The sequence below is a fragment of the Calonectris borealis genome, chromosome 1 (assembly GCF_964195595.1).
Source record: "Calonectris borealis chromosome 1, bCalBor7.hap1.2, whole genome shotgun sequence".
Taxonomy (NCBI): domain Eukaryota; kingdom Metazoa; phylum Chordata; class Aves; order Procellariiformes; family Procellariidae; genus Calonectris; species Calonectris borealis.
Genome location: NC_134312.1, coordinates 219,194,632 through 219,215,241, shown reverse-complemented (window position 1 = coordinate 219,215,241; position 20,610 = coordinate 219,194,632). Strand labels below are relative to the sequence as shown.

The following is a 20,610-nucleotide window of genomic DNA, read 5'->3' as shown; positions in this document are numbered from 1 at the left end:
CAGTCTTTGTTTTAGCTTAGCTCAGATCTGGCTGTCTCCTCACCAAGTGTGCTGCCAGTCACACTGACATGTGGGAAGGAGGTTCTCAAATCTCTTGTGAAAGATATCGCGCCTTCCAGAATTCTAGGACTGGTCATAACCAGTTTATTTGGTGAGTAAGCACTCGCAAAGTGACCTCCCCCCTCCCAGGGTCATTTTTAGTATCTTTATTCTGTCTGTTTATAGAAATGGTTTGGAAGACAGGATTGGAAGCAAGACTTCCAAAAAAAAAAAAAAGAGAATGGAGAAACTGGAGGCAAAACAGTTGAGCCATATCCGATGCGACTCTGCGTCTCCTCAGTGGCTGTTGGCTTTGATAGGAATAGGGTGCCCAGAACATCGCAAGATTTGGGCTTATAATGAGGAACAGCAGGGCTGGATTCCAAAGAATTTGGATAATTGAGGTGACAAATGCCGTTCAATATAGATAACTGGAAAATAAGTTGGGATCGAGCTAGGGAGTATGTGCTAAATGGAACAGTCATCCAACAAGCTGATCAGGAAAAGAATTCGGGGATCATTATGGACAAATAATTGAAACCACCAGTTTGGTGTACAGCTCCAGTAAAAAAAGGTGAAACAGCAAAAAGGTTGTATTAGCAAGGAGGTGGACTCCCAACGGGAGAACTGAAGCTGTTTGCTTATTTAGTGTGGCTAGCACATGAGAAACAACCATGAAATTAAGAGAATCTGTAATACAAGTTAGGCAAATATTGTTGGATATCTGAGCAGTCTCCATGCCACCTTAGGCTTATTTTCATGGTTTCTCCTCTGCCCAGCATAATTTCAAGTGATCTCTGTCATCAGGCATCCATCACTTCTATCGGACTATTCCACAGGATGATAAATCTCTCAGGAAGCTGTTCTTCATGATCAGCCTTAATTTCATCACATTCCTGCGTGCAGCTCCTTGTTTGGCCATAAAAAAATATATATGCCCACACTCTTTGGTATTTATTTCTTTAAATGTTTGTAAGCTATTATCTGGTCTTTCCATTTACTCATCAGTCAGCCTACTGACAAGCTGCGTTGTTTAGCTCTGAAGAGGGAAGATTGAAATCAGCCCGTTTAGCCACTTGAAGCGCTGCTCCTTGCTGGGCTGGAATCTCTCAGCTCGTCCATTCTCTGCTAAAAGAGCAGGCAGAAATGAGCCCCATGTTTCGGGCGCGCGGTAGGACTGTGCGGAGAGGCTGCTCTTTGAAGCACGAAAGCTTGTTGGTTCGGTCTTCCTTGTGCTGCCGTGAGCTGGGGACCTCCCGTGTTCGTGCCAGTGCTCTGAGCGCACAGCAAGCTGAGAGGTGACCGCCGTCTGCTTTCCTTATCAATTTCTGTTAGAACTCTTTTCGTGTCCTGAGACTAAGAGAAGTGCCATAAGACTGTCTAAAGTGAGGAGTGCTCCCTATAGAGAGTACTGCAAACTCCTGCTCGCTGCATGCCCACTTTTGGTTTTGAACATTAGAGCCCTCTGGTTTCTTGATGAAGACCTGTATTACGTTAGCACGTGCTAAATAGTTAATGCCTTTGAATGCAGTGCCTTGTGTTTTCGTTTAGTCCAAGGTGTGGTCCAGAGGCTGTGTGTGTACTCCTACCTCAGTGCACGCAGTAGGTCTGTTTAGTTGTTCTCCCTTGTTTTATTTGTGCTCTTAAGTGTGAGTTAACCGGATTTGCAATTAGAAACCATGGGTCTGGTCCTCTGGTCAGGTTGGAGGCCCAGTTGTCCTACTAACCTCATTCGCAGTAGCTTTAGACATTAAAAACAAGACAAGTAAGGCTATCTGCCCACTCGTCTATGGGGAGGGTTGGTTTGTGGTTTACTCCTATTTAACCTACTGGGGATGTATGCAGAAAGTTTGACTTTCTGTTTGGAGAATTTTCTTGTCACTGCTGTTGCTCCTCCTATACCGTAGTCCTCTTTGTTCTTTCCGTTATGCTAAGAATCGGCTTTGTGTTGTGTATTAGAATTGTAAATTTATGCAAATTATAGCTTGTGTATACAAATCTGTATATTACTCAGATTACCTTAGTACTATTCCCTCTTTCAAAGGGGAAAGATTAGAATCGAGAGAGCTTCTCTCTTCTTCCTTTTTAAGCTAATGGCTATCTAAACCACCCTAATGAGGTCTGCGTCCAGTGGTTTGGCTCTGCTGCTCGCCTTTCTAAATCCAACTGGATGAAAAAAGACAGATTTGAATTCTTTGAAATATTCGTACTGAATCCAGACTGGTAATATTACATTCAGTATTCAAGTATAAGAATGTAAGTTGGATGAAACAAATAATTTAAAAAAAAAAAGTACAGCAACTGGACTTTGAGAGCATTTATCCTTGGAAAGGTTGGAACCAGGTTTCTCCAGAGAGCAGGGGCAATGTTAATCAGCAGCATCGGTGAGCAAAATGGGGCCTGGAGTGACATTGTTCCACGCTGCATCCCTGTGGGAGCAGGGGGGAAGGCGCCATATGCTGCACAGCATCTGGAAATCGCTGCCAGGCAGGGCACGGTTCATCCGCCACCTGCGTAATTCACCCGCAGATGATCGAGGGGTAAGTTTTAAATATGCAAAATGCAATATGGGAAGCTGCACCACCAGAGCAGATATCAAAGGCTAACAGTCTAGCTGCTGCTTATGCTAACGCGCCACGCTAACCTGGCTGACCTCCGCTCGAAGCGAACGAGGAGGTGCTTGCACAGGCTGCTCCGGCAGCTCGAGGAGGCACGGCCTCGGGCAGGGGTGCTAACCTTTCCTGCGGCTGCAGCTGCAGCTACAAGGGGACGCTTGTCCGCAGCCATTGCTGTGATTGAACGGCGTTCAGACAGGGCTCCACCTGTGTAACTGCTAGTAAAACCACTGCCCTTGTTCAGGCAGACTTAGCGACGTTTTGTGGGTTTGAAACTAGGTCCGTACGACTGATGCGAAGCACTGTGTGGGCGCTCTTATGTCGGGGCAAGTCTTTTGCGTTGTTCTGTATTAGTCTGCTCTTAATGTACTGAAATTAGCCCAAAATAAGCTCTTCTTACACGAGCGTCAGCGATTGTACCAAGTTGAAAATACAGAGAGGGCATAAGGCACAATCCTCTCCATTTAAATGATTTTTCATTAAAAAGTTATATTGGTATGAGGGTGCCTTAGTCACTGCAGGTTGTTTTGCTTCCAGTGCCAGAACAAACTACACAAGTGTGTCCACAGAGGACAGGAGGTTTTGGCAGCTTCAGCTATACCAACACAGGCAGTGTTTCGCAGTGTTGACAAGTGTTTTACAGCCACTTTGGAGGGTGATTTCAGTGGCACTGTAACCTACAAACTCTATCGGTTTCGGAGAGCCACAGCAGAAGCACTAAAGCTTCTCACAGTTTTTCCAGGCAGGGTCAGAACAAACCAAACAAAGCCAGGATTTACATCTTTGGTACATCCAATTGCCCAACTTGTATCCATTTCATGCAGCTGTTGCTGTTGAGTAAACTGTGGGCAGCAGCTAGAGGTTGACTCAGGAGTTATCACATGTCAGAGGGCTGTGTTGGCTAGAAGAGGATAATAAAATAATAGAGACACGGCTTGATGGTAGTCCGAAACACTGACATGGGGAGAAAGTGCCTTCTGCCTGCCAAAAGCTGGGGGAACTCACTTGAAGGAGGCTGAAGAAAAGCCCAGATTTCCCCCAAGCCAGCATAGTGGAGTTGACACGCTGAAAATACCTTCAGCAGGCTCCGCTCGAGCGCGGCAGAGGTGGCAGTTTTTCACCAGGCTGGTTTTCAGCCCCCTTAGCCTATGCTCTCTTAGAAATATTTTCAAATCGATGTGGCCAGCCTGGGTAGTCTGTGAAGCAGGTTTGGTGCTGTGCAGTATGTGGGCGCTTCAGCCTGCAGTTGCTGTGAGACTATGATAAATATTGAGAATTTTGAGTTCCCTGCAGCTTCTCGGCTGCGGTCCCAGCTGCCCCAGCAGTTAGCACCTTAGAGCAGATCCGTTGTTTGGTTTTATCTTTGCACAGCTGCCAGACCCAGCTCTTTGGAGCAAGGTGGAATACCGAGTCATGTTATCCCACTCTGTTTGCATTTCTGTGCCTCGCTTACTGAAGTAGTTAGGAGGCTGAGTCCTTGTTTGAAGAACGTAATTTATTATTTAGCCTTGGCAGCCAACCACTGTTTCACTTGAGCCCTTCTTAACCTATGAAGGTCAGTTGGCCGTATGCCTGGCACAGTCATAACTCTTAACACTGACCTAATCTGTTGGGACAGCTACAGATCCAGAATTCGTGTTACGACGATGGGATGAATGCAGTGCAACAGCCAGCAGAGCCGGGAGGAGAAGCCAAGCAGGCACTCTGTCCTCCCGTCCAGCGGCATCATTGTTATTATTAAGCAATAGGTCAGATGAGGAGTTTCTTCCCCCACATTCCTAGCTCTCCCCGACATTTGAGGACTTGCATGGCAGCGTTTCTCACTTGGATTTGGAGAAGATTCCTTAAAGCCATTTAAATTAGTCACGGTGCCTGCTATGTGGTGCAAGGTGCTGCTCCTTCCCCTTTTGCCCTGCACTGATTTTTCTTCACTGTCACGCCTCTGTCCCTCTGCCACAGAAGAGTGACCCTGGCTTTCTCATTGGTCTGTAAGCCCTGCTAGTCTCGCTAAGGCCCTGTTCGACATTGCTGGTAGAGGCTCCAGAGCTGTACAAATTGCTCTGTATAAATTTGTGAAGGTGTCCTTGACCATTTCAGTCAGTTTTGGCATTGAAAGGATTCCACTATCTCCGTCCTTGCACCCGGAGGAGAGCATAGATGATGACAGATGAGAGAATGGGCTTAGTTTTTTGGGGTGGTTTGGTTTTTGTTTATTTTTCAAATGAAAGATTGGGGTGTCCCTTAACAATCTCTTAAGGTGGGTAATAGTATATTGCACTTAATTCTTGGATTAAGATTGTTTGGGATGTGTAGCACCATCTGTGAAGCAATGACTTTTTACCAATGGGGAAGAGGTAGAGAAGTTCAGGTCATCCAGTTTTGGGAATATGTAGTCTTAAACTCTGACTCTTTCAATTTCTAAAACATGCTGATTTCTGTGCCTATTTTTAAAGTTTCATTTGGTGGAACTGATCTTGGCTTACCAAAAATCCCAAATGTACTTCTCCCATCCTATCCCACCCTCCACCCTCCTTCCTTTGGGAACTGCAGGGCATAGCACCTTCGCACAGGGTGAGCTGTCTGGCTGGAGGCCAACCGCTTCGAACGATTTGTCCTGAATTAAACAAATCTGAGTGAGAACTTGTAAACCTTGATCTAAATACAGGTTACAAGCAATTGCTCAGAGTTAAATGGAATTATCTGAGACAAAAAGGTAGTTGCAAGGGGGTATTAGATATTCATCTTCTTAACAGATGTCCCACTGCCTCCCACACCTGAGGAAGAGAATGCTCCATCTCCACCTCCTGTACCTGCTCTGAAAACTGAATTGGAGCCTGCAGCCACAGAGGTAAGAGCATAGTAGGGTGATTAACTTCTGTTTTTATCCGACTTGATGGAGATTGCCCAACCACTTTTCAGATGCTAGGGGGAAGGTCCTGTTTGCTTGTCAAGTCCATCACGTCATCCTGCTTGAAAGAATCCACCATGTTCACTAGTTCATTCGTTTTCTAGATCATTATTTAAACTCCAGCTTTTGTGCTGACAGCACGGTTTTCTGTTTTCTTCTCTTTTTTTCCCCCCTAATGGTTCTATGAATTGTGGCTTGTATTTGAACACTCTTCCCTCTGAATCTTGGCCTCAGGAGTCAGGGCCGGGCCAGAAATGAAACCAGAGACTCTTGGTATTCAACCTTGTATCACAGGGAAGCTGCTGCGTAAGGGAGGTGGGCTGCGATTGGCAAGAAGTCAACCTCTGAGCTGAGAAAATACATGTAGTTTTACTGAAAGTGCAGCTGTTTGTCACAGCGGGAGTTCTGATGTCTTGCACACCTTGTTATTTCCTCATTCTTCAGAGGTATGATGGAACAACCCCGGTGTCACTTGCTCACATAACTAAACACATTTCAAAATGTCACACGCCCTAGAAGAGGAATGTGCCCCCTGTGCTGGCAGACAGGAGAGCTTGCTGTCTCAGTTAAGTTGTATTTTGTCTCTCTGAAATTTGTCCCGGTAGGATGGGCAGAACTGTGGCATTAGCAAAAATGAGAGTAGGATATCCTGGGAAGGGACAGAATTCGTTATCAAATCGTGCTCAGCTTCATTAGAGAGACTATATTTCACCTCTGGGGCTGATGCCTTTATGACCTGTGTACGGGGCCTTAACTCTTGATTTCTCACAATACTGCAATGTCCTTCAGGTTTCAGCCGGAGGGAGGAAGAGGAAACGGAAGCGTGTGCTGAAATCCAAAATGTTTATTGATGAAGAAGAAGGTTGCATGGGTAAGACTAGTTGTCTCCTACATCTCAGTGGAACTAACCCTATCGAAGATGCGTTGAAGATTTTTACAGGGCAGCTTCTCCCAGGTTCACAAAATCACTTTGTTATTCCACTTCAACCTCATGCTCCCACATTGAGGTAGCTGCCCTTTTGGTGAAGGCCTGGGTAGGGAGTCATGGAGCCGTGGCTGAATCCTTATTCTTTTTTGATTATTCACAGATTTTCTTTCAGTTTTTCTCTCTTCCCTCCTGCCAGCATGAGCACCTCCTTCATTTGCTCTCCTCTCCAAAGATACAAACTTTTAAAAATGGTGCCAAAAGAGGTCTAGGTTTTGGGGTAAATTCTCTGTGGGAGAAGTTTGGTTTGGTGTGGTTTGTTTTTTTTTTTTCTTTTGGGGATAAATCCAGAACTGTGCAGCAGACCTTGATTATATGTTAATATAAACTTTAAGTATCCCAGATAAACAAGGAATAAGTTGGGAGTTAAATCCTTGAGAGGGTTTCTGTTTCTGATAAGGATGGCTCTGCTTTCAGGAGGGAAGAGAGTCTCTACAGAAGTACTGAGGGCCAGAGGCTTTGAATTCCAGCCTGACTGGACACTGCTTCCTCGTGTGACCTGGAGAAGGCTGTGTAACACCGCTGTACTTGTTTCCTCCTCTGTGTCCTGACATTGAAGTAGAGCTGCAGGAGTTCAGAATCTTTTTCTTCTTGTTTTTTTTTTTGTTTTAAACGTTTTAACCACATTTCACCCTCTTAAATATTTTTTTGTACTGTTGTCAGCTCAATTGTATGGGATGCTTAACATTCTCCAGCCTTGCTGATCTGAGTAGATGTCAAGGGAGCTCAGCCAGTTCTAGGAGAAAGATCTGTTGCCGTTGTACAGGTTTGTTGTTGTGCATAAGCGTAGATAGATACAGGCTTGCCTGGCCCAGATTTGGAGCTGCCTGGACGTGAGTCAGCTTGTGTCTGTTTGCCCCTGCCTGTATAGTTGTATCTTATGTTTCCTATTAACTTTGTGTGTCTCCTTTAAAGAAATCTAAAGCTAGCACTCAGCAACTGGCTATGCTAGTAACCGAAATCTCAAGTACTGGATTTTTTTCAAAGAATTGGACCAGCACAAAGTTATTGGCTGCTTTGGCTAGTTGCGTTATGGGGTCTTTTGCTCTCCCATCCCAGATAGAACCATGAAAATGCTGGGAAGGAAAGTGGAACAAAAAAGCATTAGCTGGGGAGCTGAGTTGAACAAAGTCTGCATCCAGAGCTCGCAGTAATGACTGTTCCGGGTTCAGCTTCCAGCAAAGAGTGCTCTTCTTTTTCTGTTCAGCCCTTCCCAATCGTACCAGGGCTGGGAAATTGCCTTTCTTTCTCTTCTCTTCGCCCCCAAGGGGTTTCGTGGTCTCTTGTGAAATCCAGATCTTTGGTTTTTACAGTTCGTATCCACTACCGTTTTATGAAAAGGGAAATGCAAGTCCCTGTTGTGCCTTTGGGAGACAGATCCTCTAGGAAGGAGAGAGGGATGGAGCTGGGATACTGAGGAACTGGGTAATGAGGAGATGCTGTTTTCCATACTAAAAAACTACCAGTCTGTTGTGCAGAACTTGCTGTCTGGTTATTGTCCAGTTTCTCTCCTCCTCTGCCTTCCCCACGCTTTCCATGCACAGGCCTAATCATTTGAAGGCTAAATAACTTGCAAATCTCACGGGCTAACGTAAGTTGTTGTTATTCTTTGAAATACGGCTATTTTCCCCTCTCCCTGCTCTCTCTTTTTTTTTTTTAAAAAAAAAAAACAAGGACTAGGTTTTAAGAGACATTAAATCCTAACATTAGGATTAGGCTGTACTTTATATTTCTCCATGATTTTAAGTTATCATTTTCACAATAGCTGCAATAGCAAGGAATTGGTGTCAAAAAGCAAAACTAATTTAGGGATTAGCCCTGAGGGAAATTGAGCAATTAAAGTATCTGTGGAGTTGAGCACAAGGCATGTTACCGTGCATCAACTGGGACTCAATCGAGTGCCTGCTCTTAGCCTATAGCAAAGGGGAGTTACTGAGGTTTAAGCTAGTGCATTTCTACCTTGCACTTACTAAAGCTTGAAAGGACGTACGCGGACTTGTATGTTAGAATATATACGTGTACATTGTAGGTAAATTCGTCTTACAGCACTGGTTTAAGTTAGAGCTCACATAATTTGAATTACCATGATTTAGCGAGTCTGGCTGTGAGCTGAGCATCAGTAACTATTTATCTGTGTGCCCATAGCTGCTGCAAATACAGAATTTTTAAGCTCAGCTGAGATCTCAGTAAAAGAAAGTTGATCTCAGCTGTGTTATCTTACAGTTGGAGGGGATTAAGTGCAGGCTTCTGGAGTTACCAACAATTACTGGCATGGGTGACAACGCGATAACTTTTTAAAGCTCGGTGGTCTGTTAAAGCTGCTCACGGAAAAGCCAGTTGCCTCTGAATGGAGGTTAGCTTGAGTTTATAGTCCCTGTCTGAGCGTCCGCTAGCACTGCGGAGCAGGATTTCATACCGTTCCTCTTCCCGGTCTCTGGTTACGTAGAAAACCTGATTTAATTTGATGCATTAATACAAGTGAAAGCCAATTTCCCAGAAGAAGGGAAGTTAGGACATCTGTTTAAAAGAATACAGTTGCTAAAGAAAAATGGCTTACTAGAAGAATACCAGAGCCCTGCTGGGAAAGCTGATATAACAACATTTACTAGTATCTAACGATGGCTTTCGTCAGTGGAGCTGACTCCAGTTTAATTTCCGTGAGCGTTGTTTTATATCCCTTAGCTTTCCATCACCGGACACTGATAGCAGTGAGCTGGCAATCCCATTCAGTCGTAGTCCTTGATTTCAGTCACGGGTTTGGTTTTATTTTTTTAAGGGATTTCTTTATAATTGCCCTGCTTGCCTATCTGTATAGAAAGAAGCTGTCCCCAAGGTTTTGTGCTCCTTCCCTCACCTCTGAGATGTGCTACGTTTGCTTCACTCTTCCCTGACCATCTGATGTGCGTGGTAGTGGTGGGGGAAGGCTGGGTCTGCCTCTGGGTTGTCTTGTCTGGATTTCAGGACAACCTGATTGCTTTGGCCCCTGTGGAAATCGGACCAAGTCAGAATGGTGGTTTTTAACCATAAAATAGATGTTCCATCATCTAATGCTAAACTACGGATTCTGATCTCATTCAGGTTCATCACTTTCTGATAGCTGCTTGTCAACCTCTGCAAGGTGAATTGATGGTCTTCAGCGCAGTTGGGCCTTGTTTCTAGAAGAGGGCAACACTTGAATAGGTTCGGAAAGGGAACTGTCCTCTCGAGGGCCCTTCCCAGTGGGGAGCTTTGGGCTGCTGCTCTTTGAGGCGTGCATATGGGCCTGCGAATGAATGTGTCTGGTGACACCAAGCCATTTTGAAAGAGCTGGATGACATTAAAGCTCCTGAGTCATTAACCTGCCATCTTACACTTGAGAAAGAGGGGAGGCAGTTTGACTCAGTGTATGGAAAGCCAGTCCGGTCGTCTGGATCTACTGCACAACCTTGAGCAATGGACTTAATTCCTGTATCTGGCATGTACTCCTTGAACCCAACGCTCATTTCCAGAAATGCAGTGGGAAGGCTGCGGTGGGGAGGTCTCTGCTCTTTGGTACTCAGGCTTAACCATCATCGTCTGTTCTTCTTTTCTTTTCATCAGTGACTGAGAAGGTTTACGAGAGTGAATCCTGTACAGATAGCGAGGATGACTTCGCCAAGTCCAAGCCACCAGCTGCACACAAACAGCCTGCGCTACCTATGAAGAAAGAACCAAAGGAAGAAAGGAAGAACCTGAAGAAAGGGACAGCTACCGCCAACAGAGCCAACAAACAGGTCTCCATCATGGGTTTTTTTCAGAAGAAATGAACTGGGTCTTTCTCCTGGTCCTCTTGGCAGCATGGGAGTGTTGCTCTTTTTGTGTGGCTTTCTAAAAGCTGCTGCGTTGGAGGAGAAAAACATGCAATCTTCGGTTACGTAAGATATCTTGCTTACTGTGTAAGTAAGCCCTCTGGACTAGATTTTGTATCAGAGAAAAGTTTTATTTGTTACTGCAATGATTTCAGTCATCTTTACTAAGCAGTATGGGAATCGCCAGCTAGAAGCAAAATCTAGAGGAACTCTTGAAAGACTCTTAATCTATTCACGTTAAATTTTATTTTTTTAATACGGCCTTTCACCTATTCAATGCTGAAGGCCTGTTCCACGAGTGGTAGATGGACTAAATTAGGAGTTGAGTTGTGGCATTTTTTTCCCCTCTTTTTACACCCCCAGCTCTCCAGGTTGATCTAAAGCTGTAATGTAGCAGGTCTTTAGCTATACACACAAATACTGAACATCAGCTTCAGCTTTAACTGAATGAAATGAACTTAATTTTCCCCTTAAGACTGGTAAATAATTTTTGCTCTGCCTTTCATAATCTTTTTTTGGACAAAGCAGTGCATATAAAATACTCTTACTCTTTTCTTCCTTGAACATATCCTCTGTAAATTGCTCAGATGCCTAATTATAGACCGGGACACTGTTGGTGCTCTGTCTTTGCAAAAACATCTTTGAGGCTTCCCACACAATTGGCTCCAGTGTAGTTGGGGGAAGGCTTCGCTGTTATTGGGAAAGCAACTGTGTCTTTAACCTTGAAAGTTAATGAGTCAAAGGGAAGGGTGATTAGAGGGCACTTCTGATAACACCAGTCAGGTACCTGCTGTCATTGTCTGTGAAGAATTGCGTGCTGCTTTTTTGGTTTTGTAGATTTTGGTTTGCCTGAAGTTTTTTTACAGGCATAAACCAGACAACAGAAGAGTTATTTTCTAGGACATCTCGTCATCTGCCTGCTGAAGGAAGTGTGTCACAGCAAATGGTCCTGAGGAACCAGTTATTGGAGATGAATAAAGCACTGCAGTCCCGTTAATCAGTAATGAGTCGTCATTTTGGATGCCTTCTGGTTTTTTGATGCGAAATTGGATAGGTTTATAAAAAAGGCCAGATTTTCAAAGGATGGGTGCTGAGCATTTCTGAAGCTTGGCCTGGTGAGGGTTCCCAAAGGGGCAACTGGTGGCTGCTTCTGCGTGGTGTTAGGCCCACGCACGTATGGATATGTATGTACATATTGGTTTATAAAACGTTTGTGGTTGGCAGAAAGGTGGATAAGGTCTGAAGAGTGTGAACCAAGGAAGAAATGTCTTCAGGCACCCAGCTGACAGGATTCCAACCTGTGGCCAGTAAAAGGGCCAACCGAGTGTATTTACCAGGAGATCAGGTTGGTGACTCGAGAAATTTGAACTCGCGCCTCATAGTGACCAACAGTTGACTCGATTAAGTTGTGTCACCCTTGCACCCTCGGCAGATGTGAGAGGAACTACTTAAAACCAGCAAGGTCTGTGGGTTTGTGCCCATTTTGTGTCCTCGCTGGGTGGGTTCAGCTGCTCACTGCGTGGATCGCTGCTGTCAGGGGTCTTCAAGGGCAGCCTCATAGCTCAGCGCCCTCCCCCTGTAGCTCCCCGTAAGAACTTAAACTCTGGCCTTTCTGAATTGGAGACTTACAGGAAAAATAATGGGAAGATGGGTGAGGGAAGGCAGAACTGGCACGGTACTCGCAGACATCCAAACACAGAGCCTGCTGCACAAGCTGAAAAAGGTTTCATGCTCTCGAGGGGTGTTGGAGTGACGTGGGCAGCAGAGGTCCATGGGGAAAGAATGAACCACCTTGTTCTGACTTTTATGAAGAAAATTTAACTGTTTAAAAAAAAAAAAATATACTGCTGTAGTGTTTCTGTTTTTCTTGGTAGAATTGGGGGTGTATTTTGAAAAGCAATGATTAAGTAACAGAACCCATGAAATACAGATTTTTCTTTTGTCCTTGCTCTTCGTAAAATGATGTGCTGCATCCTGATTTCCAGCGGTTGCTGTGACATTTGACTGTGTAGAAGAATATCGCTGGTGAAGTGGGTAAAGAGTTCTTCCGTCGAAACCAGGGTGAAAGCATTAAACTGAGCATTTTAGAGCATCTGAGCAGTGGGTGAGAACATCTCAAACTGTCAGAATTGGTATTGAATTGACCCCTTGGGTCTTATTTCTATGGCAGATGTTGACAGGACATGGTGTCCCTGTGCTCTTGCACCTCTACCTCTCGCTGGAGCTCGCTGCTCCACCCCGACTCCCTCTATAACCAGGTCAACGTCATATGCGACTTCCTCAGGAAAATGACTTAATGTCTGAAGAAGCAGGACATAGGCAAACTTCAGACTTCCAAAAATCATGATCTAATACTCTCCCCCTCCTGCACTTCATGGGCTGCCAGCCCCAGGGGGGCCTCAGGTCCCTGGATGCCCCTTTGGCGAGGCCGGAGTGTCCCCAGGCGCTGTGTGGGAGCAAGGAATGGGGCTGGGTCCCCGAGCTGCTGCTTAAAGAGAAGGTTCCCTCTTGCTGCCGTGGGCAGATGTCACCCATCTGGCACCCGGTGGCTGCTGGGGGACGAAATGTCTGGGGTGCGGTGGCAGCTCTCTGCAGCTCCGAGCCAGGCACCGGCTCTCGGAGCAAGGAGCACATCTCCTGCCTTGCAGTTGGCTCGAGACTCGGTATCGATGGTGCTCAGGGTCCAAAACCTCATCCTGGAGATACAGAAACCTTTCAGGGGTTTCTTTCCTCTTCCCCCCGCCTCTCCCTTCCAACCACATTGACACCCTCGGAAGAGCAATGCCCCAGAAGAGACAGTGGGAGAGGATGTTTGTCAGTTTAATATTCTCTTCTAAAAAGTGCATTTTATAGTGTTTCTTTGCTCAGGCTCCCTGAAAGCCTTTTTTCAGACGGAGGGAGCTTCATCCTTGTTTTCCAGCTGGGGAGAGAACCTGAAGAATTTACACTGTCAGATACTCTGGGGCAAAACTATTGGTGAACCAGCAACTGCGCGTGTCCCGGGAAGGGGACAGAAATGCTGCTCCTAGGGATAAAAAAAAAAATCCCCATCCCTTGTTCGGGAGACAGCTGAGCTGATTTACAGCCCTCCTTCCCGCGGGGCAGAGCCTGCTCGGAAAAAACCCTCCGTGTTTCCCGCTCCGGGGCTGCCTGGCCTTTAGTTAAAGAAAAACAGAGGAGGGATGCGAGGAAGCGCTGCTGGGTGCTAACGTAGGATAACAAACGAGGAGCAGCGCGGCCCAGCCGGGCAGGAGGGTGTCCCGGCGGCGCGCGGGGAATTGTTTTGCTCTCCGAACAGGCGATGCCAGCGATCCCGGAGAAGGGAGCGTGGAGCAGCAGGGCCTTATAAGGAAGCAAAATGCGGCTCGGCGAGGCCGAGCGCCGGCGGAGGGGAGAGCGGGGGCTTGCCGGGGCCGTGCGTCAGCACCTCGCTCCTCTGCGGCTATGGGGAACAGGCTGCAGCGCCCTGGGGCGCGTACGAGGTGTGGGTGCTGCTGGGCTGGATTTGGGGCATCCCCTGTTACACTGGGGTCCGCCTCGGTGGCAGCACGTCACGGCGTCTGCAGCCCTCGATGCCGAGATCCCCGTGGAAGCTCGACGGCGGCTCTCGCCCCATCTGTCCTTCCCAAGTGCTGCCCTACGCAGTGGCCGCTTCAGCTGGGGAAGGGTTTAAAAAGCGTTAAAATCGGTGCTTAAAACCGGCTCCACAAGGTGCAATGCTGCTGGCTTTAGCTCGCTTTGGGTTTTTTTTCCAAGGCACGTAGAGCTGAAGGGAAAAGGGTTTCTGCACGTGGCACAAGACCCCGTGTCTTTGCTGCTCTGCTCTCCTGAAACCAGTCCCTCCCCCCTGGCGCAAGGGTTTTGCCCGTCCTTTTGTCGGAGCAAACAGCAAAGCCGCTCGTGGCCATAGCCAGCGGCACGGGCTGCTGCACCGGCGTCCCCATCCCGAGGAAACTGCTGCTGAATCGGCCAACAACAGCTCCTTTGAGCCTTGGAAAAAAGCACTGGAGATGCAGGGAGCTCGCAGAGCACTCCTGAGGAACCATCATTTCCAGCCCCTTAGGGCTTACAATGCTTTAAAGACCTAAAACATCCTTCCTGGCACCAAGAGCTGCCAATTCACGATCCGACGACTACGCAAGGGTAAAGGCAGGTGGCTGAGATAAATTCCGGGTTACAACTTGCTTGTACAGACACTGTTTCAGATATTTCGGTGGCTTCTTTCGAGAAGATGGAGATGGTTCTGCTGATCCCGCTTGGTCGATGGGCAGGGACTGGATTGCAGGATGGGGTAAAATGCAGGGCAGTGGGGCTGAAGTTCAAGTGAGTTTTGGAAACCCCCCCCATAGGAGACTCTCTTAATCTTTGTCTTGGCTCCAAGTGTCACACCAGGGCAGGGAAGAGCGGTCAGTGCTGTCCTGGACCAGGATGGCCACCTTGACCTCTGATCACCACCCGTCCCCCGTCTCTGACTATTTTAAGGAAGGTTGTGGGTGATTCTGCCCATGTCCATGTCCCCTGGCACCAGAAATGCCAAGTTTCAGAGGCACTGAGTTTCAGCAGAACTTCTTCCAGGGTTGCTGGTGCCATTATGTGATGTTTTCAGCCCATGTCCTACCAGGAACTGTGCACAGATTGCATGTCTTAATTCACAATTTGATTTTTTTAAGAGGTTTCCTCTCTTAAACCGCATCTTCTGCAGGGCTTGGAGGGGGGGGTTCGCTGCCTGGAAGCTGCCTGGAGCACCCCAAAAGCTCCCAGTTTGGAAACCACCAGTGCACCAGGGCAACTCACCTGTGGGAACCCTGAGCCTTTGCTCTAATTTTGGAGCTGGAGCTCACATCAAAGCTGGCCTTGCTTTGGGGCTTTCACCAGAGACTTGGAGGGGTCCCATCCAGCATCCAGAAATCTGGAAATTAAACTGGCAGCTGGGCAAAATCACGACAACAATATTTAAGCCCCTGCGTGGTGTTCTCCGAGGTGGGGGCTTTTCCCTGCGGGGTGTCCGCTGAAACCGCCACTCTGTGGGCGTGTGGCATGTTAGATGTCCGCAAACAAGAAAACCACAGCAAATGGTGCCCAGCTGGGGCCGAGGGATGAGTACGAGGGCACAGCCACTAACAGGGTCAGCCCAGAGAGCATCGCCAGGACCTTCAAGTTGGTAGAGAGGGGAAGGGGAGCAAAGCTGCAAAACGCAAGGAGAAAAAGCATCTGTGGGACTTTGGAGATGTTTTTTTTCTGCAGCCTTCTCCCACGGTGGGTACGGCATCCCACTCCTGTGGTGGGTACCACGTGCAATAGCCAAGCACCCCACCCCACTCACTGAGTCATGAAGGCACCAGGACCATGATGCTGGGGGAGATAAGCCATTTTGCCTGGGTGCTGAACATCCCTCCTGGGTGCTGAGCATCCCCCAACCTCAGCACTGAGCACCTGGGGGCCCTCAGGGCTGAGCATCCCCTCGGGTGCTGAGCATCCCCCCTGGGTGCTGAGCATCCTTCCTCAGGGCTGAGCATCCTTTCTTGAGGCTGAGCATCCTCCATGGGGGCTGAGAACCCCCTCGCGTGCTGAGCATCCCCTCTGGGTGCTGAGCATCCCCCAACCTCAGCACTGAGCACCTGGGGGCCCTCAGGGCTGAGCATCCCCCTCGGGTGCTGAGCATCCCCCCTGGGTGCTGAGCACCCTTCCTCAGGGCTGAGCATCCTTTCTTGAGGCTGAGCATCCTCCATGGGGGCTGAGCACCCCCTCGGGTGCTGAGCATCCCCCCTGGGTGCTGAGCACCCTTCCTCAGGGCTGAGCATCCTTTCTTGAGGCTGAGCATCCTCCATGGGGGCTGAGCACCCCCTTGGGTGCTGAGCATCCCCTCTGGGTGCTGAGCACCCTTCCTCAGGGCGGAGCATCACCCAGCCTTGGTGCTGAGCATCCCATCTTGGTGCTGAGAATCTCTCTTGATGCTGAGTATCTTCCCATCGGGGCTGAGCATCCCCACTGGCACTGAGCCCCGCAGCCCTTTTTTGCGAGCCCCGCATCTCCTTGCGGCCATGTCATGGCCCGTGATGGTGGCCCATGATGTCCCCGTCCCCACGAGCATCCTCGGAGCCGTGGCTCCTGTGCCGCCCGGCACATCCCAGCGCTTGTTTACTCCTCACGTCCTGCCGCATCATTTCACCCCAGCGCTTCCTGGGCTGGTGTCTGAAAATAGATATTTTTAACCTTTTAAAAATAGAAAGTCTCGCAGAACAGCAGCTCCTGTTTTTCCATTCCCTTCTCATTTCATCTTACGGCGAAGGAGCCCGGGCTGGGCTGTGCCAGGGGTGGTGGGAGCCCGGCCCCGTAAACAGGTTCCTGCAAAACGGGCGCTGGGGAAAACACACGTGCGTCTTGCGAAGGAAAAGAAAGGAAAAAAAGAGAAGGAGAAAAAAAAAAAAACCCTCAATATAAAGGCTGTCCTCCTTTCGCATGGAGCCTTATTTGGTATTTTCATGAAAAGTTATATCTTCACACTGTAAAAAGTGCCACTTATTACTCATGCTTTACTAGGTAAGTGTATTTTCCTTGGCATCAAGTGCATTGGGTTTTTTTTTTTTTCTTCACTACTCCCGTACAAACTATTTCGAAGGTCTCATTAGTTTCTCCATCAGAACTGGTGCTTTTTGCCGCTGTCTGGAGGACCGGTCTATTAAACCCGAGACAGAACTGCTGTTTGTTCGGTAAATATTAAGCTTGACTTCACGGGACCGTAAAATTACAGCACGGGTGTCCTGCGACGGGGCGCACAGGGCAGCCTTTCAGCCCCGGTAAGCGGCTGCTCCAGCACCGGCTGCTGCATGGACGCGGATGTCACCCCGTCCACGGATGCATGGATGTCACCCCATCCCCATGGCACTGCTTGTGCAGGGACATCAGCCATCCCACGGTCCATCCCATGCATGGGTGTCACCATCGCTATGCACACACCGTCCCCTTGCTCACAACAGGGTGGACATCACCACCCTGTCCCCATGTCACTAGGGCATGGACATCACCCCACCCCGCGGTCGCTACAGATGCATGGATGTGAGCCCACCCCCACATCACTAGGTATGCATTGGTGTCACCCTGTCCCCGGGGTCACTGCATACATGTGGACATCACCCTGTCCCCACGTCACTATGCGGGGGCATCATCCTGTCCCTGTGGTGACTATGCACACATGGACATCGTCCCATCCCATGGTCACCACATACGCAGGAGTGTCACTGTCACCATGCCCACACCGATGTCACGCTCTCCATGATCACTCTGCACACACATGCACGTTACCTTCTCCCAGGATCCCTGCACAGACACGGATGTCACCTTGTCCCCATGGTGACTCCATACACATGGACATCACCTTGTCCCTATGGTCACTACATGCACATGGATGTCACCTTGTCCCCATGGTGACTCCATACACATGGACATCACCCTGTCCCTATGGTCACTACATGCACATAGATGTCACCTTGTCCCCATGGTGACTCCATACACATGGACATCACCATGTCCCTATGGTCTCTACATGCACATGGATGTCACCTCGTCCCCATGGTGACTCCATACACATGGACATCACCTTGTCCCTATGGTCACTACATGCACATGGATGTCACCTCGTCCCCATGGTGACTCCATACACATGGACATCACCTTGTCCCTATGGTCACTACATGCAGATTGATGTCACTTTGTCCCCATGGTCACTACATGCACATGGATGTCACCTCATCCCAGGGTCCCTGCACGCACACAGACATCATCCTGTCCTCAAATTCCCTGCACACACATGGACATCACCTTGTCCCAGGGTCCCTGCATACACACGGATGTCACCTTGTCCCCAAGGTCACTACATGCACAAGGATGTCACCTTGTCCCCATGGTGACTCCATACACATGGACATCACCATGTCCCTATGGTCACTACATGCAGATTGATGTCACTTTGTCCCCATGGTCACTACATGCACATGGATGTCACCTCGTCCCCATGGTGACTCCATACACATGGACATCACCTTGTCCCTATGGTCACTACATGCAGATTGATGTCATTTTGTCCCCATGGTCACTACATGCACATGGATGTCACCTCATCCCAGGGTCCCTGCATGCACACAGACATCATCCTGTCCCCAAATTCCCTGCACACACATGGACATCACCTTGTCCCAGGGTCCCTGCATACACACGGATGTCACCTTGTCCCCAAGGTCACTACATGCACAAGGATGTCACCTTGTCCCCATGGTGACTCCATACACATGGACATCACCTTGTCCCTATGGTCACTACATGCACATGGATGTCACCTCGTCCCCATGGTGACTCCATACACATGGACATCACCTTGTCCCTATGGTCACTACATGCAGATTGATGTCATTTTGTCCCCATGGTCACTACATGCACATGGATGTCACCTCATCCCAGGGTCCCTGCATGCACACAGACATCATCCTGTCCCCAAATTCCCTGCACACACATGGACATCACCTTGTCCCAGGGTCCCTGCATACACACGGATGTCACCTTGTCCCTATGGTCACTACATGCACATGGATGTCACCTTGTCCCCATGGTCACTCCATACACATGGACATCACCTTGTCCCTATGGTCACTACATGCAGATTGATGTCACTTTGTCCCCATGGTCACTACATGCACATGGATGTCACTTTGTCCCCATGGTCACTACATGCACATGGATGTCACCTCATCCCAGGGTCCCTGCACGCACACAGACATCATCCTGTCCCCAAATTCCCTGCACACACATGGACATCACCTTGTCCCAGGGTCCCTGCATACACACGGATGTCACCTTGTCCCTATGGTCACTACATGCACATGGATGTCACCTTGTCCCCATGGTGACTCCATACACATGGACATCACCTTGTCCCTATGGTCACTACATGCACATGGATGTCACTTTGTCCCCATGGTGACTCCATACACATGGACATCACCTTGTCCCTATGGTCACTACATGCACATGGATGTCACCTTGTCCCCATGGTCACTCCATACACATGGACATCACCTTGTCCCTATGGTCACTACATGCAGATTGATGTCACTTTGTCCCCATGGTGACTCCATACACATGGACATCACCTTGTCCCTATGGTCACTACATGCACATGGATGTCACTTTGTCCCCAAGGTCACTACATGCACATGGATGTCACCTTGTCCCCATGGTCACTCCATACACATGGACATCACCTTGTCCCTATGGTCACTACATGCAGATTGATGTCACTTTGTCCCCATGGTCACTACATGCACATGGATGTCACTTTGTCCCCGTGGTCACTACATGCACATGGATGTCACCTTATCCCAGGGTCCCTGCACACATGCAGACACCACCCTCCACCTCCACCCCGCTCCGGAGCCGTGCGCCCCTCCTGCCCCGCCACAGGGAAAATGAGCTGCCGAAAAGCCGCCCCGCCAGCCCCGTGCCCGTCCTGCCGGCCACCGCCGCCTGCCTCTGCCGCCCCGCGGCCGCCTGGCCCCGGGCCCGGGGCTTGGCGCGAGCCGTGGTTCCCAGCCGCTCTAAAAGCCAGCTTTGTGTTTTACAGCCGGGCCCTCGCTTGGCATACGATTTTAATTAGAGTCTGGTTACACGGCTCGGCAGATGTGGAATGTATTTCTTAGCCCAGGTGGAATAAATATATTGCCATAAAAACCAACCCCCCTGTTATTAAATTCTCCCTTCTAAATAGCCCAGTATTGAGATGCACGGCCCCGCCGGCCCCCCGCCCGCACCCCCTCAATGCAAACCCTTCTCGAAGTGCTTAATGAGCTTTAATTTTATTATATTCCCCGGCTGTATGAAACGGGCTTCTGGTCCCAGCACAGGTTCCCGGCTACCGGCCCTGCTGTGAGAGGGGGTGCAGGCTGCCGGGGAGGACCCCGGTGCGGGGACCGGCCGGCCCCAAGGCCAGGGGGTGGCTTTGGGGGGCTGGCACAAGGGTGTCACCCTGCCCTGCACCCCGAAGGGGATGCTCGGGGCCAGGGATGGCAGAACTCCGTGCCAGCTGATGATGCCCCATCGTGTCGTCCCCAGTGACAGGGATGCTCGTGGGGAGCGGTCCCCCCAGTTTGGAGACCCGTGTCTCCACAGTGGGAGCACTGGGACCAGCTGCAGGGTCTCAGCCACCCCAAGGACATCCCTGCTCTTCCCAGGTCCCCTGCGGTGCAT

General features: G+C 49.0%; 1 protein-coding gene across 13 annotated transcripts in view; it reads left to right on the top strand.

Annotated features, from left to right (window-relative positions):
- The window catches only part of POLD3 (DNA polymerase delta 3, accessory subunit), a 28,998-nt gene extending 17,627 nt beyond the window's left edge, over positions 1 to 11,371 (top strand). For 5 of the 13 annotated variants that reach the window (XM_075140430.1, XM_075140432.1, XM_075140433.1 and 2 more), the window contains 3 exons: positions 5,408 to 5,502; positions 6,352 to 6,433; positions 10,127 to 11,371. In XM_075140430.1, the coding sequence (XP_074996531.1) occupies positions 5,408 to 5,502; positions 6,352 to 6,433; positions 10,127 to 10,332 (383 nt within the window). In that variant the 3' untranslated portion in view covers positions 10,333 to 11,371. Of the gene's footprint in view, positions 1 to 15; positions 198 to 1,076; positions 1,958 to 2,129; positions 2,320 to 2,371; positions 2,580 to 5,407; positions 5,503 to 5,796; positions 6,009 to 6,351; positions 6,434 to 10,126 lie in introns of those variants that run through there. The other 8 variants (XR_012672100.1, XM_075140431.1, XR_012672101.1 and 5 more) reach the window with 8 other exon arrangements.
- The last annotated feature ends 9,239 nt before the right edge of the window (positions 11,372 to 20,610 follow it).